Raw genomic sequence first — 17,491 nt, forward strand, 5'->3', positions numbered from 1 at the left:
GACTATTGAGCTTGATGCCCTTCTGCTGACACTTGCTCATGAACACCTCCAGATTGCTGTCATGATCGGCCTCATTCGTACCATGGATCAGAACATCATCTGCGATGCACTTAACACCAGGAAGACCATTTAGCTCTTGGTGGAGACGCTTCTGAAATATCTCACCCGAAACGCTGAGACCAAAGGGTAAACGAAGCCAACGATACCTCCCATATGGTGTAGCGAAGGTTGTGAGCATGCTAGATTCATGATCTAGCTCCAAATGCCAAAAGGCTGACGCTAAATCGACTTTAGTGAACACACGTGCATCTGTGAGATCAGGCAGCAGATCATCAATGACAGGGATTTGGTAGTGTTCTCACTTCAAAGCAACATTTAAAGGTTTCGGATCGATGCAAATACGCAGCTCACCAGACTTCTTTACAGCAACTGCTATCTGACTAACCCACTCGGTCGGTTCTTCTACAGGAGCAATGACCTTTAGACCTTCCAGCCTTTTCAGTTCCTCCTTAAACTTCTCCCGAATAGACACAGGCACTTTCCGGGCCGGAAGAATTACAGGCTTAGCGTCAGGATCAACTTGGAGATGCACTTTTCCAGGAAGTGTTCCAAGGCCCGCCTTATCGAAAACATCTGGATACTTGTCTATCAAACCACTGCTCACCTTCTCCACAACATGTACGAAATTCTCCTTGTGAATAGTCAACAACTTCATCTTCTCCGTTGTGTTTAAACCAAGCAAAGGTGTCAGATTTTCTTTAACGATCAAGAACCTGACCTTGAACTTCTCATTGTTCCTGGGATTCACGACTAACATTGCACAGGTGCCAACGGGCTTAACCTTGGTACAATTCCACATGACCAAAGTTTGCGAACACGGAGCGAGCTCCTCGCCTTCGGCATATCTGAGAGGTAAGATGTTCGCGCTTGCACCACAATCTATTTGGAATCGTATTGGCTGCTGCTTGACCAACATCTCGGCGAATACAGCTCTTTCTCTCACGGCTTGGATCCTCACAACACTGATCTCTTGAAGCTCTTCTTCGCTTTCAATATTGTAAACAGATGTTTTCCTAGTGCATTTCTTGGCAAAGTGATTCTTTTCATTACACTGTTTGCACACCTTCCCCCACGCCGGACAATCCTTCTTTCGGGGTGGATGCTCATATCCGCAAAACTTACAAGAAATCTTCTTCGATTGCGCGTTCGACTTTCTATCTGAAATTTTATCCGATTTTGTTTTCCTCGACTTGACTTGATTAACGCTGTCAACCGGCTCAGAAAGCGACTTCATTCGCATCGCGGTAACCTCTTCGCTCCGACATACATCGACGCATTTATTTAAGGTAAGGTCTCTTATCCTAAGAAGCTTTTTAGTGGTTTCCTCGCTTTTGATTCCCAGAACGATACGATCACGTATGAGACTATCGCGCAAACAATCGCAAAAATTGCAGGTCTTTGCCAAGGTCTTCAGTTCAGCGACGAAATTGTCAACCGTTTCCGTTGGAAGCTTGTCCCTCTTGTTGAAACAGTATCTCTCATAAATTTCGTTTACTTCGCCGATGCAATGCCTTTCCATCTTGCCCATTACTACACGCCAGTCGTTCGCATTCTCCTCATCAGAATAACTGAAAGTTTTGATCACCCTGAGACCATCGTCGCCGATTGCGTGCTTGAACATTGCGAGCTGATACTCTGGACTTTCCCTTTCTAACCGAGAAATGACGAAATAATTGTTGTACTTCTCTTTCCACAACTTCCAATTCTCGGCGATTTCTCCTGTAGTCCTCAAATCTAAATGCTGGGGCGGCAAGATTTGGTGAAACATTGTCGATTGCGACGTTTGAGGCTGAGCCGTTGCACCGAGGCTTGAACCGGAATTTCCTTCATCTCCTGGCATCGTAGACGGTTTACGTTGTCGACGAAGGACACAGAGTTAAACACACGCTGCCACCATGTTATAACAGCACAGGAAAAACGTTGTAAACTCGGAAGAAAAGCCTTTTAATACTTGAGATGTTGACTACGATCCTACATCTTACAACTGACGCTATAACACCTTTCCAGAATAAAAAACTACATTGAAACTGCATAAATTACATTGAAGCATGCACGCGAAAGAATTTAACACATTATGACACTAATACAGAGGCATTTTTGCGTAGTTTATGACTGTGGGGGAAAAGCAAATCTTAGCAAGGGCTATTGGTCCAATTGAAATCCATCAAGAAAATTGGGGGTATCCACGCATTTTTCAGAGCTAATTAAGCAACCAATTATTCGAAAAAGCAGTAAAATACAAAGCAAATGTATGGCGGTTTTTTTTTCCAAATTGAAGCTTTCTTATCTCTGCAAAATGCATGGTTACACCAAATTTTCTATTTGGATACCAAGAGCACTTGCCAAGTGTTGCTTTCTCCGCATAGTATTAAACCGCGCAAAAATATCTCTGTGTTACTAGGCACCACCCATAGGAAACCCGAGTATCTTGACATGCGCAGAATGTATGTGTATTAACAAAAGTAGGCACTGTCCTACTTACCTACTGGCTTTTATAATGTCAGTAAGCGCTCGCTGGAGGTGTGGTAATGGAATATGGCGTCGATGAAGTGATCCCTCAATTTCATATCAAATGGTTTACAAAGTTGAGTTTTGTTCTTAAAATAACTCAGTTTCTCGTTTGTGAACCCTTTTTCTTTTATCACCGATTTTTAATGGTTAACTCAATTCAAAGTTACCGTAATATAAAAGATGAAATAATGCTTCTGGCTCTATCTTTACTTGCTAGTAGTATACCGTAAAGTTTCGATAGTAACGACCTTCGTTACTTTTGAAATTAGCAGCCTTTGGGGTTCGTTAATTTCAGAGAGTCGTTTTTTTCGCGGAACAAAAACCATGAAATTTTAATTTAAATAAACGTTCCTGTTGTTAATACGAAATTATACCAGTTAAGTTTTTACGTTGTGTCATCACTGAACTGATGTCAAGGACGAGATGTCGGGATTTATTAGAAGCCACAAAGTTTGGACGTTACTTTCGGGAGGTTGTTACTCAATCAGAACTTTACGGTAGTGTAATGAACTCTTAAAGCACTATTGAGCCTGAATTCAGGAAATCAATCGAGGAGAGAGAGGGTTTCAGTATTTAAACTCGATGTTTAGGTTTTATAAGAACATAACGTAAATATTTCCAGCATTTACTACACAAGAAACCTTGTATACTTCTGCGCGTGGAGTGCCAAGTTTTCCTACAAACAGACTGCTGGGCTGTGTTCTGGCCAGTTTTGATAAGCAGAGGGTTGGAAGTATTGCTTTTGTGTCTTGGGAACACAGGAAAAGTGGGAGGCTCAATAGTGGATAGGGTCTTTAAAAGAAATTAACCATTGTCTCGTTACGAAAAGGGGTTTATAGGGGAATGTTTGAGAACTGTTAACAAAAGCGGAAGATACAGAACAGATACACTGTAAATTCTTTTTTATTTAAATCTGATTCACATTAATTAATAACAGTCTCAATTCCATATCAAGTCTTTAAAGTAGTAAACATTTGTTTTCATTATATTATTTTTCCTTTTAAACAATAGAGGAAATAATTCAACGGTCTGGTTTTTTATGTATCTAAAGTTAACGAAACATGAAGAAATTAACTGGACCGGATTCATGAAGAAAATTGATACTCCAAAGTATAGTAGAAATTTAGCGAAATCCTAAAATAATAATTTGAGTACAATAAAAAGGTAAAACGAAAAAAGTATGTAATGGTAAATAAAATACCGCAGCGTCAGATTCCTATAACACCATTTACTCAAACAGTTCGAACTTTGCAAAATTACAGAAAGATTTAGGGCTTGACGTTTCGGAGTCATCTTGACTCCATTATCAAGAGAAAATAAGTATATGAACACAAGAGAAAATAAGTATATGAACACGGATATTTAAATAGGCCAGAGCTGAATATAAACATACTAATAGATGGTAAAACAAATAGTTTAGCGCAAATTGAATCAGTTTGCACGTTCAGTTCTGGTTTGAGTGTGCGTATGAATAACATCTCATGCATGGGCCAATCAAAATTTTTGGCGCATTTCCAAGCACGTGAAACTGTTCTAAAAAACGCTGTGGTATCCGGTCATTATGTTGAGGATGGTAGTGTTTGTAAATGGAGGACGACTTTCTTTTGTGTCCGTCTACGCGCTCATGCAGGTGCCCACGCGTATATCCCACATATCCTGCATTACACAGGTTTCATTTAAATTTGTATACTACACATTTTTGGTTGACAATGGAGGGCTTGACTTTAAAAAGTTTATTCGTTTTGGTAACAAATTCATCGAACATCTTTATTAAATTAATAAACAACGCATTTGGTATTATTTTCAGTGCAAAATGGAGAACTTTTCCTGAGACAAGTTCAACTTGAGTTTATGAAACACTTAGGTTTCAAATTCCTAGAAGAGGTTGAAAAAAACATGGAACTTGCTATTGAATAGTCGCTTTTAACAAAAAAAAAAGATGAAAAAAGTGCTGGTGGATGTATTGTTAGTGTTTTACAATTAATAGTAGTTTGCATTTTACTTAATTTGTATGAAAATATTGTAGTTATTTGCTAATAATAATAATATTTGCTAATAATAATTTGACAGGTCTGATTTCCAGCCGCGGTCACTTCCTGCTTCCTTCTTGTGAGCATCTGGGCTTAAGGGGGACTTAACGTAAACGCCGTTTTACCGCACTGGACATGGCTTTAATGGAAATATCTCGTTCACGTTTGAAGCAGTTCAAAAACTCTATCCCGTGAATCTATGCTGTGGGGTGTTTTGTGAATTTTTGGGTGATTTTTGGGTATGTTTGGGAGAAGAAAGTTTTTCGAGAAGGATTGTTAAAATTAAGAGAAATAAGAAATATTGAAGAATTAGTGAAATTTAAAAATGAAAGAAATGTGATGGAATATTTCCAGCCTGGTGAATGAATGAGAATGATGATTATTCTAGAAGGTGACGCAGGCATACTCGGAAAAAAGAAATCCGAGTGCTCCTATCAGGAGTCGAACCTAAGACCTTCCGATTACTAGTTCGGATGCTCTACCACTGAGCTACAGGAGAATCGTGGGAGATAAATCCTAGCAGTATGCAGGATGTTTGTCCCATGAACCAAGTTTAATGGCCTTAGCTCCCACGTGTCTCCTGTAGCTCAGTGGTAGAGCATGCGTGGGTATCAACTGTTCGTTAGTGTTCCAAAAATCATTTTCTTGTTCTTCCATCCCTTCTTTAAACCCTTTCAAATTTTATTCAAATTTAGGTTAAGTACCCCCTTAACAAGTCCGTTGTCTACCCCCTGTTCTCCTTGTGAAGGCGTAGAGTAGTGGTAACCGCGTTGGAATTTCGATCGGTCGATCGGAGGGTCGGTGGTTCGAGGCTGGCTTTGTCTCTTAGTTGCTTTGTTGTTTCCTTAGACAAGAAACTTTGCTCCACTTTGTGTCTCTTCACCCAGGTGTATAAATGAGTACCGGCGACTTACTGCTGGGGTAATCTTGTGATGGAATAGCGTCCCATCCAGGAGGGAGTAGCAATACTCTTAGTTGCTTTATGCTACAGAAACTGCTTGCGTGGTAGTGATATATGAAAACACCAAAATAATAGCTTAAAACCTCGAACCTTAACAGTTTAACAGTCCATGGGAAGGATTTTACAGTGTGATATTTTTTTTGGCGAGGATAGGTGGGGTGGTTATATTCTTAGTTTATGTTATATCGCAAACCAGGAACGAACAACAGAGGTTCAATTTTTCTATGTTTCTCTACAACTAACACGTTTCTGCAGGGTTGAAAGTGAAAGAATAAACAGGAAATTGGATCTTCCCCCTCAGTTACAAAGACTTCAGGTCGTGATGAACAAAGTGTTGTTTTAAAGACTTTTTATTAGCTTGAAATCAATTTTTTAGCATTAAAAGTTGACCAATAACCGTTCGTCGCTGTGACATGTTATGACTATCAATATAAACAGAACTATATGAAGATCTGTCCAAGTTTAATTTGCTTGGAAACAGGTGAATATTTTTCGAGAATTCAAATCTTTTCTCTTCCCTTCCTCATAAGTATACAACATTCATTTCTTGCTATCACTGGCATACACTTTCAAACATAAGTCCCTGAGAAAATCAGCCCACCGAAAGAGAATCTCCTCAAATTTTTGGGCCATATATTTCTTCGATAATTATCGCTCGTAAATATTAGCTTATAGACTGTTGATGGTAGCTGTTTTAAGCTGTAAACATCATGATTATTTCAAGCAATTTTAAGTTGTATTTATTTTCAAGCCCACGCGTAATTGCCCCCAATATCCGTTTCCTGAAACAAACCCCCCCCCCCCCGAAAATAAACCGCTAAAAAGCCCATTTAACGAATTTAAGCACAGGCCCGTAGCAAGGCTAAAATAACTAGGGGGGGGGGAGCAAAATGTTTAAACAAAAATACTCCCCCCCCCCCCACCACCACCCCGACACCCCAAAAAACAGACAGATTAGGGAGTTAAAGATGCAACGAGAACATAAAAAAAGCAGTAGATTTAGTAAGCAAATCAATAACTTTGCACCTGCGTCACACTTTTTGGGCGCATTTCTTTGCCGTTTTTTTTTTACGCGGACTACCACGTGAAATTTCCTATTTTCACGTTTAAAGGAGGACGTAAACAAACGAGGACAAATTTTTCTTTCTCTTTTTAGATTTAGAATCGGGCAGTGAGAATCCGACACTAGGAAAATTTTGCTGTTGATAGGACGTATTTGTGTGGCTTTCGACAACGCGCGAATACTAAATTGTTATAAACTAAGGGCATTTATATTGCTATCAATGAGCGGGTGTCTTAAAAAACAAGAAGTTTATTTCAACAGCTTTCACGGTTTGAGATTGGTTGATTTGGATTCATTTTGGTTCTTATTTCCGATTCACAAGGTAGGAGTGCCTTCGTTGCCGTTGTATATAAAAACAAACTGTTAGCTAACCAAATTATTGAAGGTTGTGAAAAGGCACTTGCAGCATCAGAGTTCAAGACAGATTGATCAGTGCACATTAATCTGTTATAGATTATCATTTTTTGGCACATTGTTTTTTAACTTCCAACAATTCTAGGGGGGCTCAAGCCCCCCCTGCCCCTCCCCCTGCTACGGGCCTGAAGCGTAAGGCTCCTACTTAGAATTTTACGGAATGCATACTTCGAACATAGTTAGTAACTATGCTTTGAAGATATTAATGAGAACGTGGCAGAAAATTTTTAACATGGACTTCTTAAACTGAACAGCTGCGTGGTAGTGATATATGGGACACAACAAGTTAACAGCTTTTAAGCTGTTACAAACCCTAGAAACTTAACAGTCCATGGGTTTATTATCGGAAGGATTTTACGGTATGATATTTTTTGGCGAGGAAGGATGGGGTGGTTTTACTCTGAATTTTATGTTATATCGCAAACCAGTAGAAAACAACAGAGGTTCATTTTTTCTGTTTTTCACCAGCGAACACCTTTCTGCAGGCTTGAAAATGAAAGGTTATTGGATAAACTGGAAATTGGATCTTCCCCCTCAGTTATGAAGACTTGGTCATGATGAACAAACTGTTGGTTTGAAAGACTTTTTATTAGCAATATAAACAGTAACATGTGAAGATCTACCAAAACCATAATTAAAGATCAATTTGCTTATAAACAGGTGATTCTTGTTCGAGAATTCAAATCTTTTCTCTTCCCCTCCCCATAAGTATACAACATTCATTTTCTTGATATCACCGTACAATTCCAAACATAATTCCCTGGATAATAAGCCCACCGAAAGAGAATGCTCTCAAATATTAGCTTATAGACTGCTGAGGGAAGCTGTTGAAAGGTGCAAACATGATGATTATTTCAAGCGGTTTTAAGTTGTGTTTATTTTCAAGCCCACGCACAATTGCCTCCAATATTCGTTTCCTGAAACATACCCTCCCAGAAAATGAGCCGCTAAATACACTATTGAACGCTTTTAAGCGTAGGACTCATACTTTTACGGCATGCCAACTTTGAAGTTATTAATGAGAACGCAGCAGGGAATTTTTAAATTCGACTTCCTTAAACTATAGTTACTTTAATCAACTATACCTAAACTGAGCAGCTGCGTGGTAGTGATATATGGAAACACTAAGTTAACAGCTTAAAAACTCGATCCTTAACAGTCCATGGGTTTATTATCAGAAGGATTTTACGGAGTGATATTTTTGTGGCGAAGCTGGGTGGGGTGGTTATACTCTAAATTTTGTTATTTCGCAAACCAGTAGCGAACAACAGAGGTTCATTTTTTCTGTTTGTCGGTTATATGATAAACAGGAAATTGGATCTTCACCCTCAATTTTGAAGACTTGGTCATCATGAACAAACTGTTGTTTTGAAAGACTTTTTATTAGCTTGAAATCAATTTTTTTAGCATTAAAAGTTGACCAACAACCATTTGTTGCTGTGCCATGTTATGACTAGCAATATAAACGGAAACATATGAAAATCTATCCCAGTTTAATTTGCTTGTAAGCAGGTGAAAGTTTTTCGAGAATTCAAATCTTTTCTCTTCCCGTCCCCATAAGTATACAATATTCATTTCTTGATATCACCGTACAGTTCCAAACAAAGGTCCCTGAGAAAATAAGCCCACCAAAAGAGAATCTCCTCAAATTTCTGGGCCATATATTTCTTCGATAATTATCACTCGTGAATATTAGCTTATAGACTGCTTATAGACTGCTGATGGAAGCTGTTTTTAGCTGTAAACATGATTATTTTTCCAAGCGGTTTTAAGTTGTGCTTATTCTCAAGCCCACGCATAATTGCCTCCAATTTCCGTTCCCTGAAACAAACCCTCCCCGAAAATAAACCGCTAAAAAGACTATTAAACAAATTTAAGCGTAAGGCTCTTTCTTAGAAGTTTGCGGCATGCCAGCTTCAAAGTTATTAATGAGAACGTGGCAGGAAGTTTTTAACATCGACTTCCTTTAACTGAACAGCTGCGTGGTAGTGATATATGGAAACACTAAGTTAACAGCTTAAAATATCCAACCTTGCAGTCCACGGGTTTATTATCAGAAGGAATTTACAGTCTGATATTTTCAGCGAGGAGTGGTTGGGTGGTTATACTCTGAATTTTATCTTATATCGCAAACCAGGAACGAACAAGAGAGGTTCATTTTTTCTGTTTCCCTCCAACTAACACGTTTCTGCAGGCTTGAAAAAATAAAGATCTATCAAAACCATCTTTGAAGATTAATTTGCTTGTATACAGGTGAATACTTTTCTGCAATTCAAATCTTTTCCCTCCCCCTCCCAATAAGTATACAACATTTATATCTTGGTATTACCATAAAATTACAAACATAAGTCACTGAGAAAATAAGCCTACCAAAAGAGAATCTCCTAAATTTGTTGGGAATATATTCCTTCGATAATTATCCCTCATGAATATTAGCTTAAAAACAGCTAAAACAAGCTAATAGTTAAAACAAGCGATGTCCTAATATAAGTCACTAAAAAGACCAATGAAGGAATTTAAGCCAACGGCTCATATTTAAAAGTTTTACGGCATTTCAGCTTCCAAGCTCAGTATTGAGGAGAATGTGGTAGGAAATTTTTAAATTCGACTTTCTTTAAGTAAACAGCTGCATGATAGTGATCTGACAATCAAAAAGGCATAATAAACGTGCTGAGTTAATTTGAAATGAGTTTGTTATAGCGCCGAAGACAATTTTTGCGGCGTCAATGTTTTAATAAACGTTCTGAGTTAATTTGAAATGAGTTTGGTTTAGCAAAGACATTTTGTCGCCAATGCTGAATAATTATATAAAGGAACAATAAAACTGAATTGCTCAGAATCTAGTTTACTCTGCAGAAACGTGGCGATGGAAACCTTTACTGGAGATGGAAACCATAAATTAAACCAAGAGCTGTACTGCTCGGCAGAATTAACTGGAGGTGTACACAACCAGCTGATAATCGTTTCAGTGTTAAACATTTTTCTTTCCATTACTGCATTTCTGGGAAATACTCTGATCCTCGTCGCCCTTCACAAGGACAGGTCGCTTCATCCGCCCTCCAGACTGTTGTTTCGCAGCCTGGCGATAACGGATCTCTGTGTTGGTATCACTATGGAACCTTTTCGTGTTACCATGTGGTTGTCTATGGTGAACGAACGATGGAATATTTGTCGCTTTACATTTGCTGCAGTAGCTATAACGCGGTGTTTTTTCTGTTCAGTGTCTTTGTTGACATTGTCTGCCATAAGTGTGGACAGACTTCTCGCCCTGTTGTTAGGGCTCAGATACAGACAAGTTGTAACTTTAAGACGAACATATGTAGCTGTGATTGCTTTCTGGGTTTTCTCCTTTGTGGGTTCCATAGTGTACCTTTGGAATGAATTTGTATCAACATGGTATAGCTACACAATTGCACCACTGTGTCTAGTTACCTCGCTTTACTGTTACACAAGGATTTTTCTCAGGCTGCGTCATCATCAAACTCAAGTTCAAGACAATGTTCAAGAACAACCAAACCAAACAATTCCACAGAACATTGCGAGATACAGAAAGACAGTGTTCACTGCACTGTGGTTGCAGTTAATATTAGTTGTTTGTTATTTACCAGTTATTTTAGTGGCGCCGTTGGTAATTCAGGGACCAGCGCGAGGTGAACTGTCTTCAGCTACATTTCTTGCGTTGCAATATACTTTAACATTAGTTTATTTCAACTCGTCATTAAACCCAATTCTTTACTGCTGGAAGATCACGGAAGTCAGACAAGCAGCGAAAGACACAATCAGAAAACTATATTGTTCATCAAGTTAAGAGTTACGAAATGTTTTGTGCCGGTATAGGTTAAGTTCAGTTAAAAGCGGTATCTGAAGGGCTGTTTATATCCAGGTTAACTTGCACAGAGTCATTGGCCATAAAATGTTATTCTGCAAAACATATTTTATTATGCAGTTGTCTTGTTAGTATAAATCTTTGTTGTGCATATACGAGTGCAAAAGAAGTCGATTCATCTTAGAAATGCAAACCGCTTCGATTTTCCATTATTTTCTCAGTGATCCACTGTTTTATTCAAATGCTGAAGTGTTCAATAAACCTAAGTGCCAGCCTAAATTGTAAACAGTCATCAAGTTTGCGCGAGAGAAGTCATCTTTACACGCGCAGTGACCGGGTTAAAGCCGTAAGTAAGTAAGTTGACAAGGATCGAAAACTCCTCAGCCACACCAGAAAGCGAAAACATTTGTTTCTTCGTCAGTAATTGCCGTTTTATCGCTTGGAGAAATTAGCCCACAATTCGCAAATACGGGAAAGGTTTAATTCTTAAAGTCGGCCATATTCGGGTGAAAAGACGAGGTGAGTTTCATCATTTTTTACCCCCTTTGGTAGTTTCTCCTGGCCGATTTGTTTTTGCAAGTTAAAAGCTTTTCGTTTTCGTTCGATTTGTGTGGTTTTTTTTTTAATCTCGGTTGGGTCGATTTCTTGTAGTCTGCTTGCACGTGTGCGTAGTCGATTTCACGGTTTTTCTTAGGTTCTTTTTTTGTCTTGGTCTCTTTCATGGCTAGCTCACCTCCAACGATTCTTATTTTGGGCCATTCATTTGTTCGAAGGCTAAGTTCAGACCCCTCATCCAATTTTGATGCTCGTGCTTCCGAGCATTTTCATCTCGTGGGTGACGCCGTGATTCACTTGCATGGCGTTGGCGGTCGTACTGTGGAGAAACTTCGCCTTTATGACCTTGGCGTTGTTTCGGCTTTTCGACCTAATATTATTATTCTTGAAATAGGCAGTAATGATCTCGTTGATAATCGTCCTGAGGTCGTTGGTTCCAAGATTGATGATTTGATCCAATTGCTCTTGGCATCTTATTCGGTACGTGTCATCGGTGTTTGCAAGGTGATACCTCGTGTTCGCACGCCGTTCTTTAACGCGGCGGCACCGTACCGATCCTTAATCAGTATCTAAACGGTCTCCTAGAGGAAAGTACTTCATGTTCTAGAGGAAAGTACCTCATGTCAAGCAATCATATAGTTGTCCATATAGCTCCTCCCATCCTTACTTGAAGTGCTTTCCTACTTTCCCTTCTAGAGCTTCGCCCCAATGTTTTTTCCTGGCGTCACAGGGGTTTTAGTCATCCAACCGTCAGTCCTTATTTGTGCGATAGTGTTCACTTGAACTCTCTCGGCCAGTACTCCCTTTATCTCAGCTATCGGGCAGCCATCTTGAAGGCCCTTCGCTTGCTTTGATTTTCTTTATACCTGCGGTGCTCAGATTACATAATATGTTTGTAGTAGGAATTTGAGCCCTCGTGCCTGTAGTTCATTTATTCGTGAGCACCTTATGGCTCTGATTATATCTAGGCCGTCGATAAAACCAGGAACATGGAACATTCCTGAACATCCCGGAACGCGAAAAAAAAAATTAATAAACAAAAATAAATGAAATAAAATAAAAATAAAGGAAAAAGTGTGTGCATATTTATATATAAAATGAAATTACTTTGTATCCGAAAGAAATTCATATAATAGTCCAGTCAATCTGTGAAATTTGAAGGCCAAACCCACCACAAATTGCAACAAAAGCGAAACATGTCCAATTTTATTCCCAATTTATTGGGGAATAACATACTAAAAGTCACCGTTAATCGAAGCATTGGAACAATGTCATTTTAGACAAAGTTTAAACCACTATAATTTATTCCACAATTTTATGCATATTTAATATCGCAGCCAATGTTTAACAAAGTGCAAAGATCTATAGCTCCTACAGTTGAGGCTATGAGAACAAAAATTAGCAATTGGATTATGTACAACACTGCCAACGTAGGGACGTTCCTTAGCGTGGCTTTCGACGTAACATGACGTCACATTTTTCGAATTATTTGCTAGAACGCAAAAAGACCAGCTAACTCTTTGATCAATACCAAACAGAAGTGCAACGGCATTTTATGGAGGGTCTCCATGTTGTGCGCCGTTCTGAACGATATTGGCTGAACTGTCTACCGATCTAGTAATCGAACAAGCCCTAATAATATAAGAAGTGCAGGCGGTTTGAGTAGGGGAAGAGGTATGGATGAACAGCAGAGACATGTGTGGCTGTTATCTCTTCCAGGTGAACGAAGCCCTTCAGGAATACACATCAGTCAGCTATTGTACAAGTGATTAACACAACGACATATCCCTAGCTCTTCAAGAGAGGGACACCAGAGACACCCGCAAGGTTCTGGAATACTTACAATCCAAAACACCATTTGATGCAAATGACAGCAGACTACACAGCATTGATACTGGTGTCATAGCGAGTTGTTCAGTTAACGCTGACAAGGGCAGTCAAGTCGGAAAGAATATCGTGGATGGCTTGGTAGGCCAGAAAGTGCAAGAATTTGTTTTCAAGAAGAAAGATCAGGCTGTGACCCTTGAAGTGAAAGATGCAGTGCGCACAGGCACAGAAACTGTGGTTATCGATTCTATGCTTCTGTTCCAGCGTCTCGTTTCAGCAGGGACACTTAAGGGAGAGTTGCTGGACGAAGGTTTCACTCATTAACTTTGTAGCTATCCACCTGCACTTTTTGAAACGACGAATGTTTTACCTTCTCCAAACAAAGCTGCAATCGCCGATACCATGTGGAAACAAGTTCCAGCTATGCCTAGCCCAGCAACACCTGCCCAGTACGTTTTGGATGGAGGTGCCCTTCTCCACAGAATTCTGTGGCCTAGTGGTGAGAAATTTGATGCAATCTAGATCTGTAGTCACTATGTTCATTATGTGTCGGACAAATATAGATCTCCTGTCACAGTATTCGATGGCTATCAAAACGGACCGTCCACAAAAGACAACACTCACAGTAGACGAACCAAATCTAGTATGGCTGCTGAAGTGCGTGTCACTGGGGAAACTATATGTTCTACGATAAAAGTATGTGTCCTTTTCCGACAAGACCAACAAGCAGAGGTTCATAACGCTACTCTCAAGTCACTTACAACAGAACAACATCATAGTCATAAATGCAGAAGCTTATGTAGATGTTCTAGTGGTACAAACAGCAATTGAGTCAGCTGCATCGAACAACACAGTTTTAGTTGGCGATGATACTGATCTCCTCATACTTCTTTGTTGCAATTCAAAGAGCACAAATTGTGAACTGTAATTTAGACCGGAACCAAAGTCAAACTTGCAACGAGCGGCCGGAACATTTATCAGGTACAAAGAGTGCTAGGTTATCAGATCTGTGACAATCTTCTATTCGCGCATGCATTGCTGGGATGTGATACCACCTCTCGAGTGTTAGGTGTTGGTAAGCCTGAGGCTTTAAAGAAACTCAGATCGAATGCTTTCTTCCGAGAGAAAGCCAATGTGTTTTAGGACCCGCACGCCACACCAGAAGATATCCGCATTGTTAGGGAAAACGCACTGGTCTGCTTGTACAGCGGCAAACCTGGTGACAAGATCGATACCGTTTGGTTGCAGCATTTTCACCGCAAAGTTTCATCCAAAACGTCACGTGTGCAAGCGCAGACACTGCCGCCAACATTAGCCGCAGCCAAATACCATAGTCTACGTGTGTACCATTAAGTCCAGCAATGGCGTGGAGTGCACAATGGTGTGCTACAGAATGGGGGTGGAGGTTGAAAGATGACAAAATATCACCTGTTGAAACTGACCTGCAACCTGCACCAGAGTATCTTCTGGAAGCTATCCATTGCAACTGCAAGACAGACTACAGTTCCAACGCTGAAGTCGTGTGAAGTTTGGTTTGTACTGTTCCCTTGCATGTGTGGGCAATGCAAAGGTCTGCTGTGTTGCAATGTAGAACTTCCTGAGGGAGATTAAGATTCTGACGATGAGTGACATATTATTAAGAGTTTATCTACCGCTTCAGGTACGTTTTAAGCTCTTACTACTAATTTGGTCCATTAGTCTGGTAATTAGTCTGATATTTACAGTGTATAAAAGTTAGGAGCCTACAAGCAGGTGTGCTAGTTCGTATACAGTTAAAGTGTTCTTTAAACACGCTTCCATTTCTGTCAATTATTTTACATTTTTACATTCATCGTAAATTTAGTTATAAACAATAACATGAATATTTTCAAACTTTGTTACTGTTGCGCTTAAAAAATTAGTCAGAAACGAAAGTTATCAGTGAGTTTTTGAACTTTTCGAAATACGAAACCTGGACACCAAAATACATAGTTTATTCCGTCATTATTTAGTCAGACCTCATAAAATGCACCTATACTACTCTTAAATTGATTTTACTTTTTGCCCAATCGATTTTTGTTAACATTTTGCCAATTTTGTCGAATTAGAGAGTCTACTTCTGCCTCAGTATTCCATCGGTAATGTCGCCGCATAAATTAAATATGGTGGATTTTCGAATTTTAATAGCGATTCATATTCCCGCAAAATTAACCTTGTTCCAATGCACCGATTTTCGGTGACTTTTAGTATGTTATTCCCAATGGTATTACCAGTGGAATGAGACCTATTTAGCTTTCCCGCCATTTGCAGCAAGTGTTTATCGTCCGCTGCGCCAGAAATGGATCAGTTCCAGCTCGGATGAAATACGCGAATGAGCATGGAACACCCTCAGGCGTTTCTCTATCGTATTTTCTCCTTTCATTTTGCGCGAAATCCCTGTTTCAAAACCAATTATTTGGTAAAATGGAAGAGGGTTTTGTAGCTCCAAACCAGCCAAAGTAGTGTTTAAATAACAGTTCGCTTATGGTTAAGACACAGAGACAGTAAGGCGTCGACGTACGTCTTTTACTGACAAATAATTAGGGCTACACCTACGTCTTGCCACCGGGGGTAGCGCGCTTCTTGAAACTCTTGCCGAATTTCAGACCAAAATATGTGATTTTTCCTAACTTATTTCAGACACGACCTTCTTTTCTATTTCATACCATCCAAATTCTCCAAATGATCATGTTAACCCACTAGAAACAAACAAGGTTCAAAAACCGATATGAAAATGTCAAACATGTGAGTAGGACCTCGTTAGGCCTTCCAACTCCATCTTACTCGTGAAAACAAGAACCAATTCCAGACCAGCCACACCCTATTCAGCAAAAAGTGGTCAAAATCTATGCACTGCTTTACACTAAAAAGGCTTCCGCGGTCAAAAGCGCCCTTAAATTTGAACAAGGCTTATCCTTGTAAATCACAAATTTATAGAAGACGTTGTTTTTATGTGCGTCATGCATGGAAAGTTTAAGTGGGTGGCTCCCTAAGTTCCTCATAACCCAAATTGCGCCTTCATTCAGTGTGTTCAGTTACAACACCCCATTTATCCTACCGTCCCCCTACTCCGTACTTCTTCTTATATCAATTTCTTTCCGATACAGTGTAATTTCATTTTATATAAATATAGACACACTTTTTTTTTTCATTTTTTCCTTTATTTTTATTTTATTTCCTCCTTTTTTTGTATATAAATTTATTGTTATTATAATTCTTTCTTCGTGTTCCGGAATGTTCCGGAATGTTCCGTGTTCCGGGCTTTATCGACGGCCTTATATTTATTCCCTGCGCTCGTGTTGTCATTCGTCGTGTTGTCATTCGTGTTTTATGGAGCCCTTGTTGCTCTTGATTGTTTATGTTTTGTTTTAGAGCCCTTGTTACTCAAAGTTGGTTTATGTTGAAGCCCTTGTTGCTCTTGTTTATTTTTAGTTTATGTTGAGCCGTTGTTGTTCATGTCTATTTGAAATAAGAGCCCTTGTTGCTCTTTGCTGTTTTATATTAGAGCTCTTGTTGCTCTTGTTTATTTTTATTTTATATTTAGCCCTCCTTGTTAATCGGGCTTTTGAAGACAAATTTCAAATTACACTCCAACCCTCACGATACATTGGGAATTGTGGTTGAGATCTCAGGGTACTGTTAAGAAATTTAATTCCACCACCGGCGCTGTTAAGTCCCTTGATGTCCCTTGAGGCTATTGTTTCAAGTATCACAAAGGGAGCCATTGCTCAGGATGCTCTTTTAAACACTCATGTTCTAAATGTGATGCCCCCCCCCCCCCCATCGGGCTGTAAATTGTAATTTTCGTGCCTACGGAAAAAAAGGTTCTTCAATCTTTCCCAATCAACGAAATAATAAACCCTCCAGCAGCCAAACCTACCTCCACAGGGGCTTCCAACGCCCGTAAACAGTGATCGTTTGCAATTTTTTCTTTCTGGGTATATGCCTCCAGTAGTCCAGCTTTTGTCCTATGGCTTCAATAATGGTTTTTTTGTTTTTGCATTATGAAGGGCCCCAAGACTCTTCATGCGCTAAAAACCTACTTTCTGCAATTCAAAACCCTGAGACAGTTGATGCCAAAATTGATAAGGAACTTGCAGCCCAACGACTTGCTGGTCCTTTTTCCTCCCCACCCTTTTCTCATTTTCGTATATCTTCACTTGGTTTGGTCCCTAAAAAGACAGAGGGTGAATTCCGTTTGATTCACCACCTTTGTTTTCCTCAAG

At 39.5% G+C, this 17,491-nt stretch overlaps 2 protein-coding genes across 2 annotated transcripts; one reads left to right on the forward strand and one right to left on the reverse strand.

Annotated features, from left to right (window-relative positions):
* Nucleotides 1-358: 358 nt before the first annotated feature.
* On the reverse strand, nucleotides 359-1,900 carry LOC146468973 (uncharacterized). The gene has a single exon (XM_085124100.1). The coding sequence runs from the start codon at nucleotides 1,898-1,900 to the stop codon at nucleotides 359-361; it is 1,542 nt and encodes a 513-aa protein (XP_084980226.1).
* An 8,005-nt stretch (nucleotides 1,901-9,905) lies between these two features.
* On the forward strand, nucleotides 9,906-10,908 carry LOC146468974 (melanocyte-stimulating hormone receptor-like). The gene has a single exon (XM_085124113.1). The coding sequence runs from the start codon at nucleotides 9,906-9,908 to the stop codon at nucleotides 10,845-10,847; it is 942 nt and encodes a 313-aa protein (XP_084980239.1). The 3' UTR covers nucleotides 10,848-10,908.
* Nucleotides 10,909-17,491: the final 6,583 nt, after the last annotated feature.

Source organism: Pavona decussata, unplaced genomic scaffold, assembly GCF_977016875.1.
Source record: "Pavona decussata unplaced genomic scaffold, jaPavDecu1.1 SCAFFOLD_128, whole genome shotgun sequence".
NCBI classification, from domain to species: Eukaryota; Metazoa; Cnidaria; class Anthozoa; order Scleractinia; family Agariciidae; genus Pavona; species Pavona decussata.

What these genes read in the sequence shown, in the direction of transcription:
- LOC146468973 (XM_085124100.1), bottom strand. Translation starts at nt 1,900, where the DNA reads ATGCCAGGAGATGAAGGAAATTCCGGTTCAAGCCTCGGTGCAACGGCT.
- LOC146468974 (XM_085124113.1), top strand. Translation starts at nt 9,906, where the DNA reads ATGGAAACCTTTACTGGAGATGGAAACCATAAATTAAACCAAGAGCTG.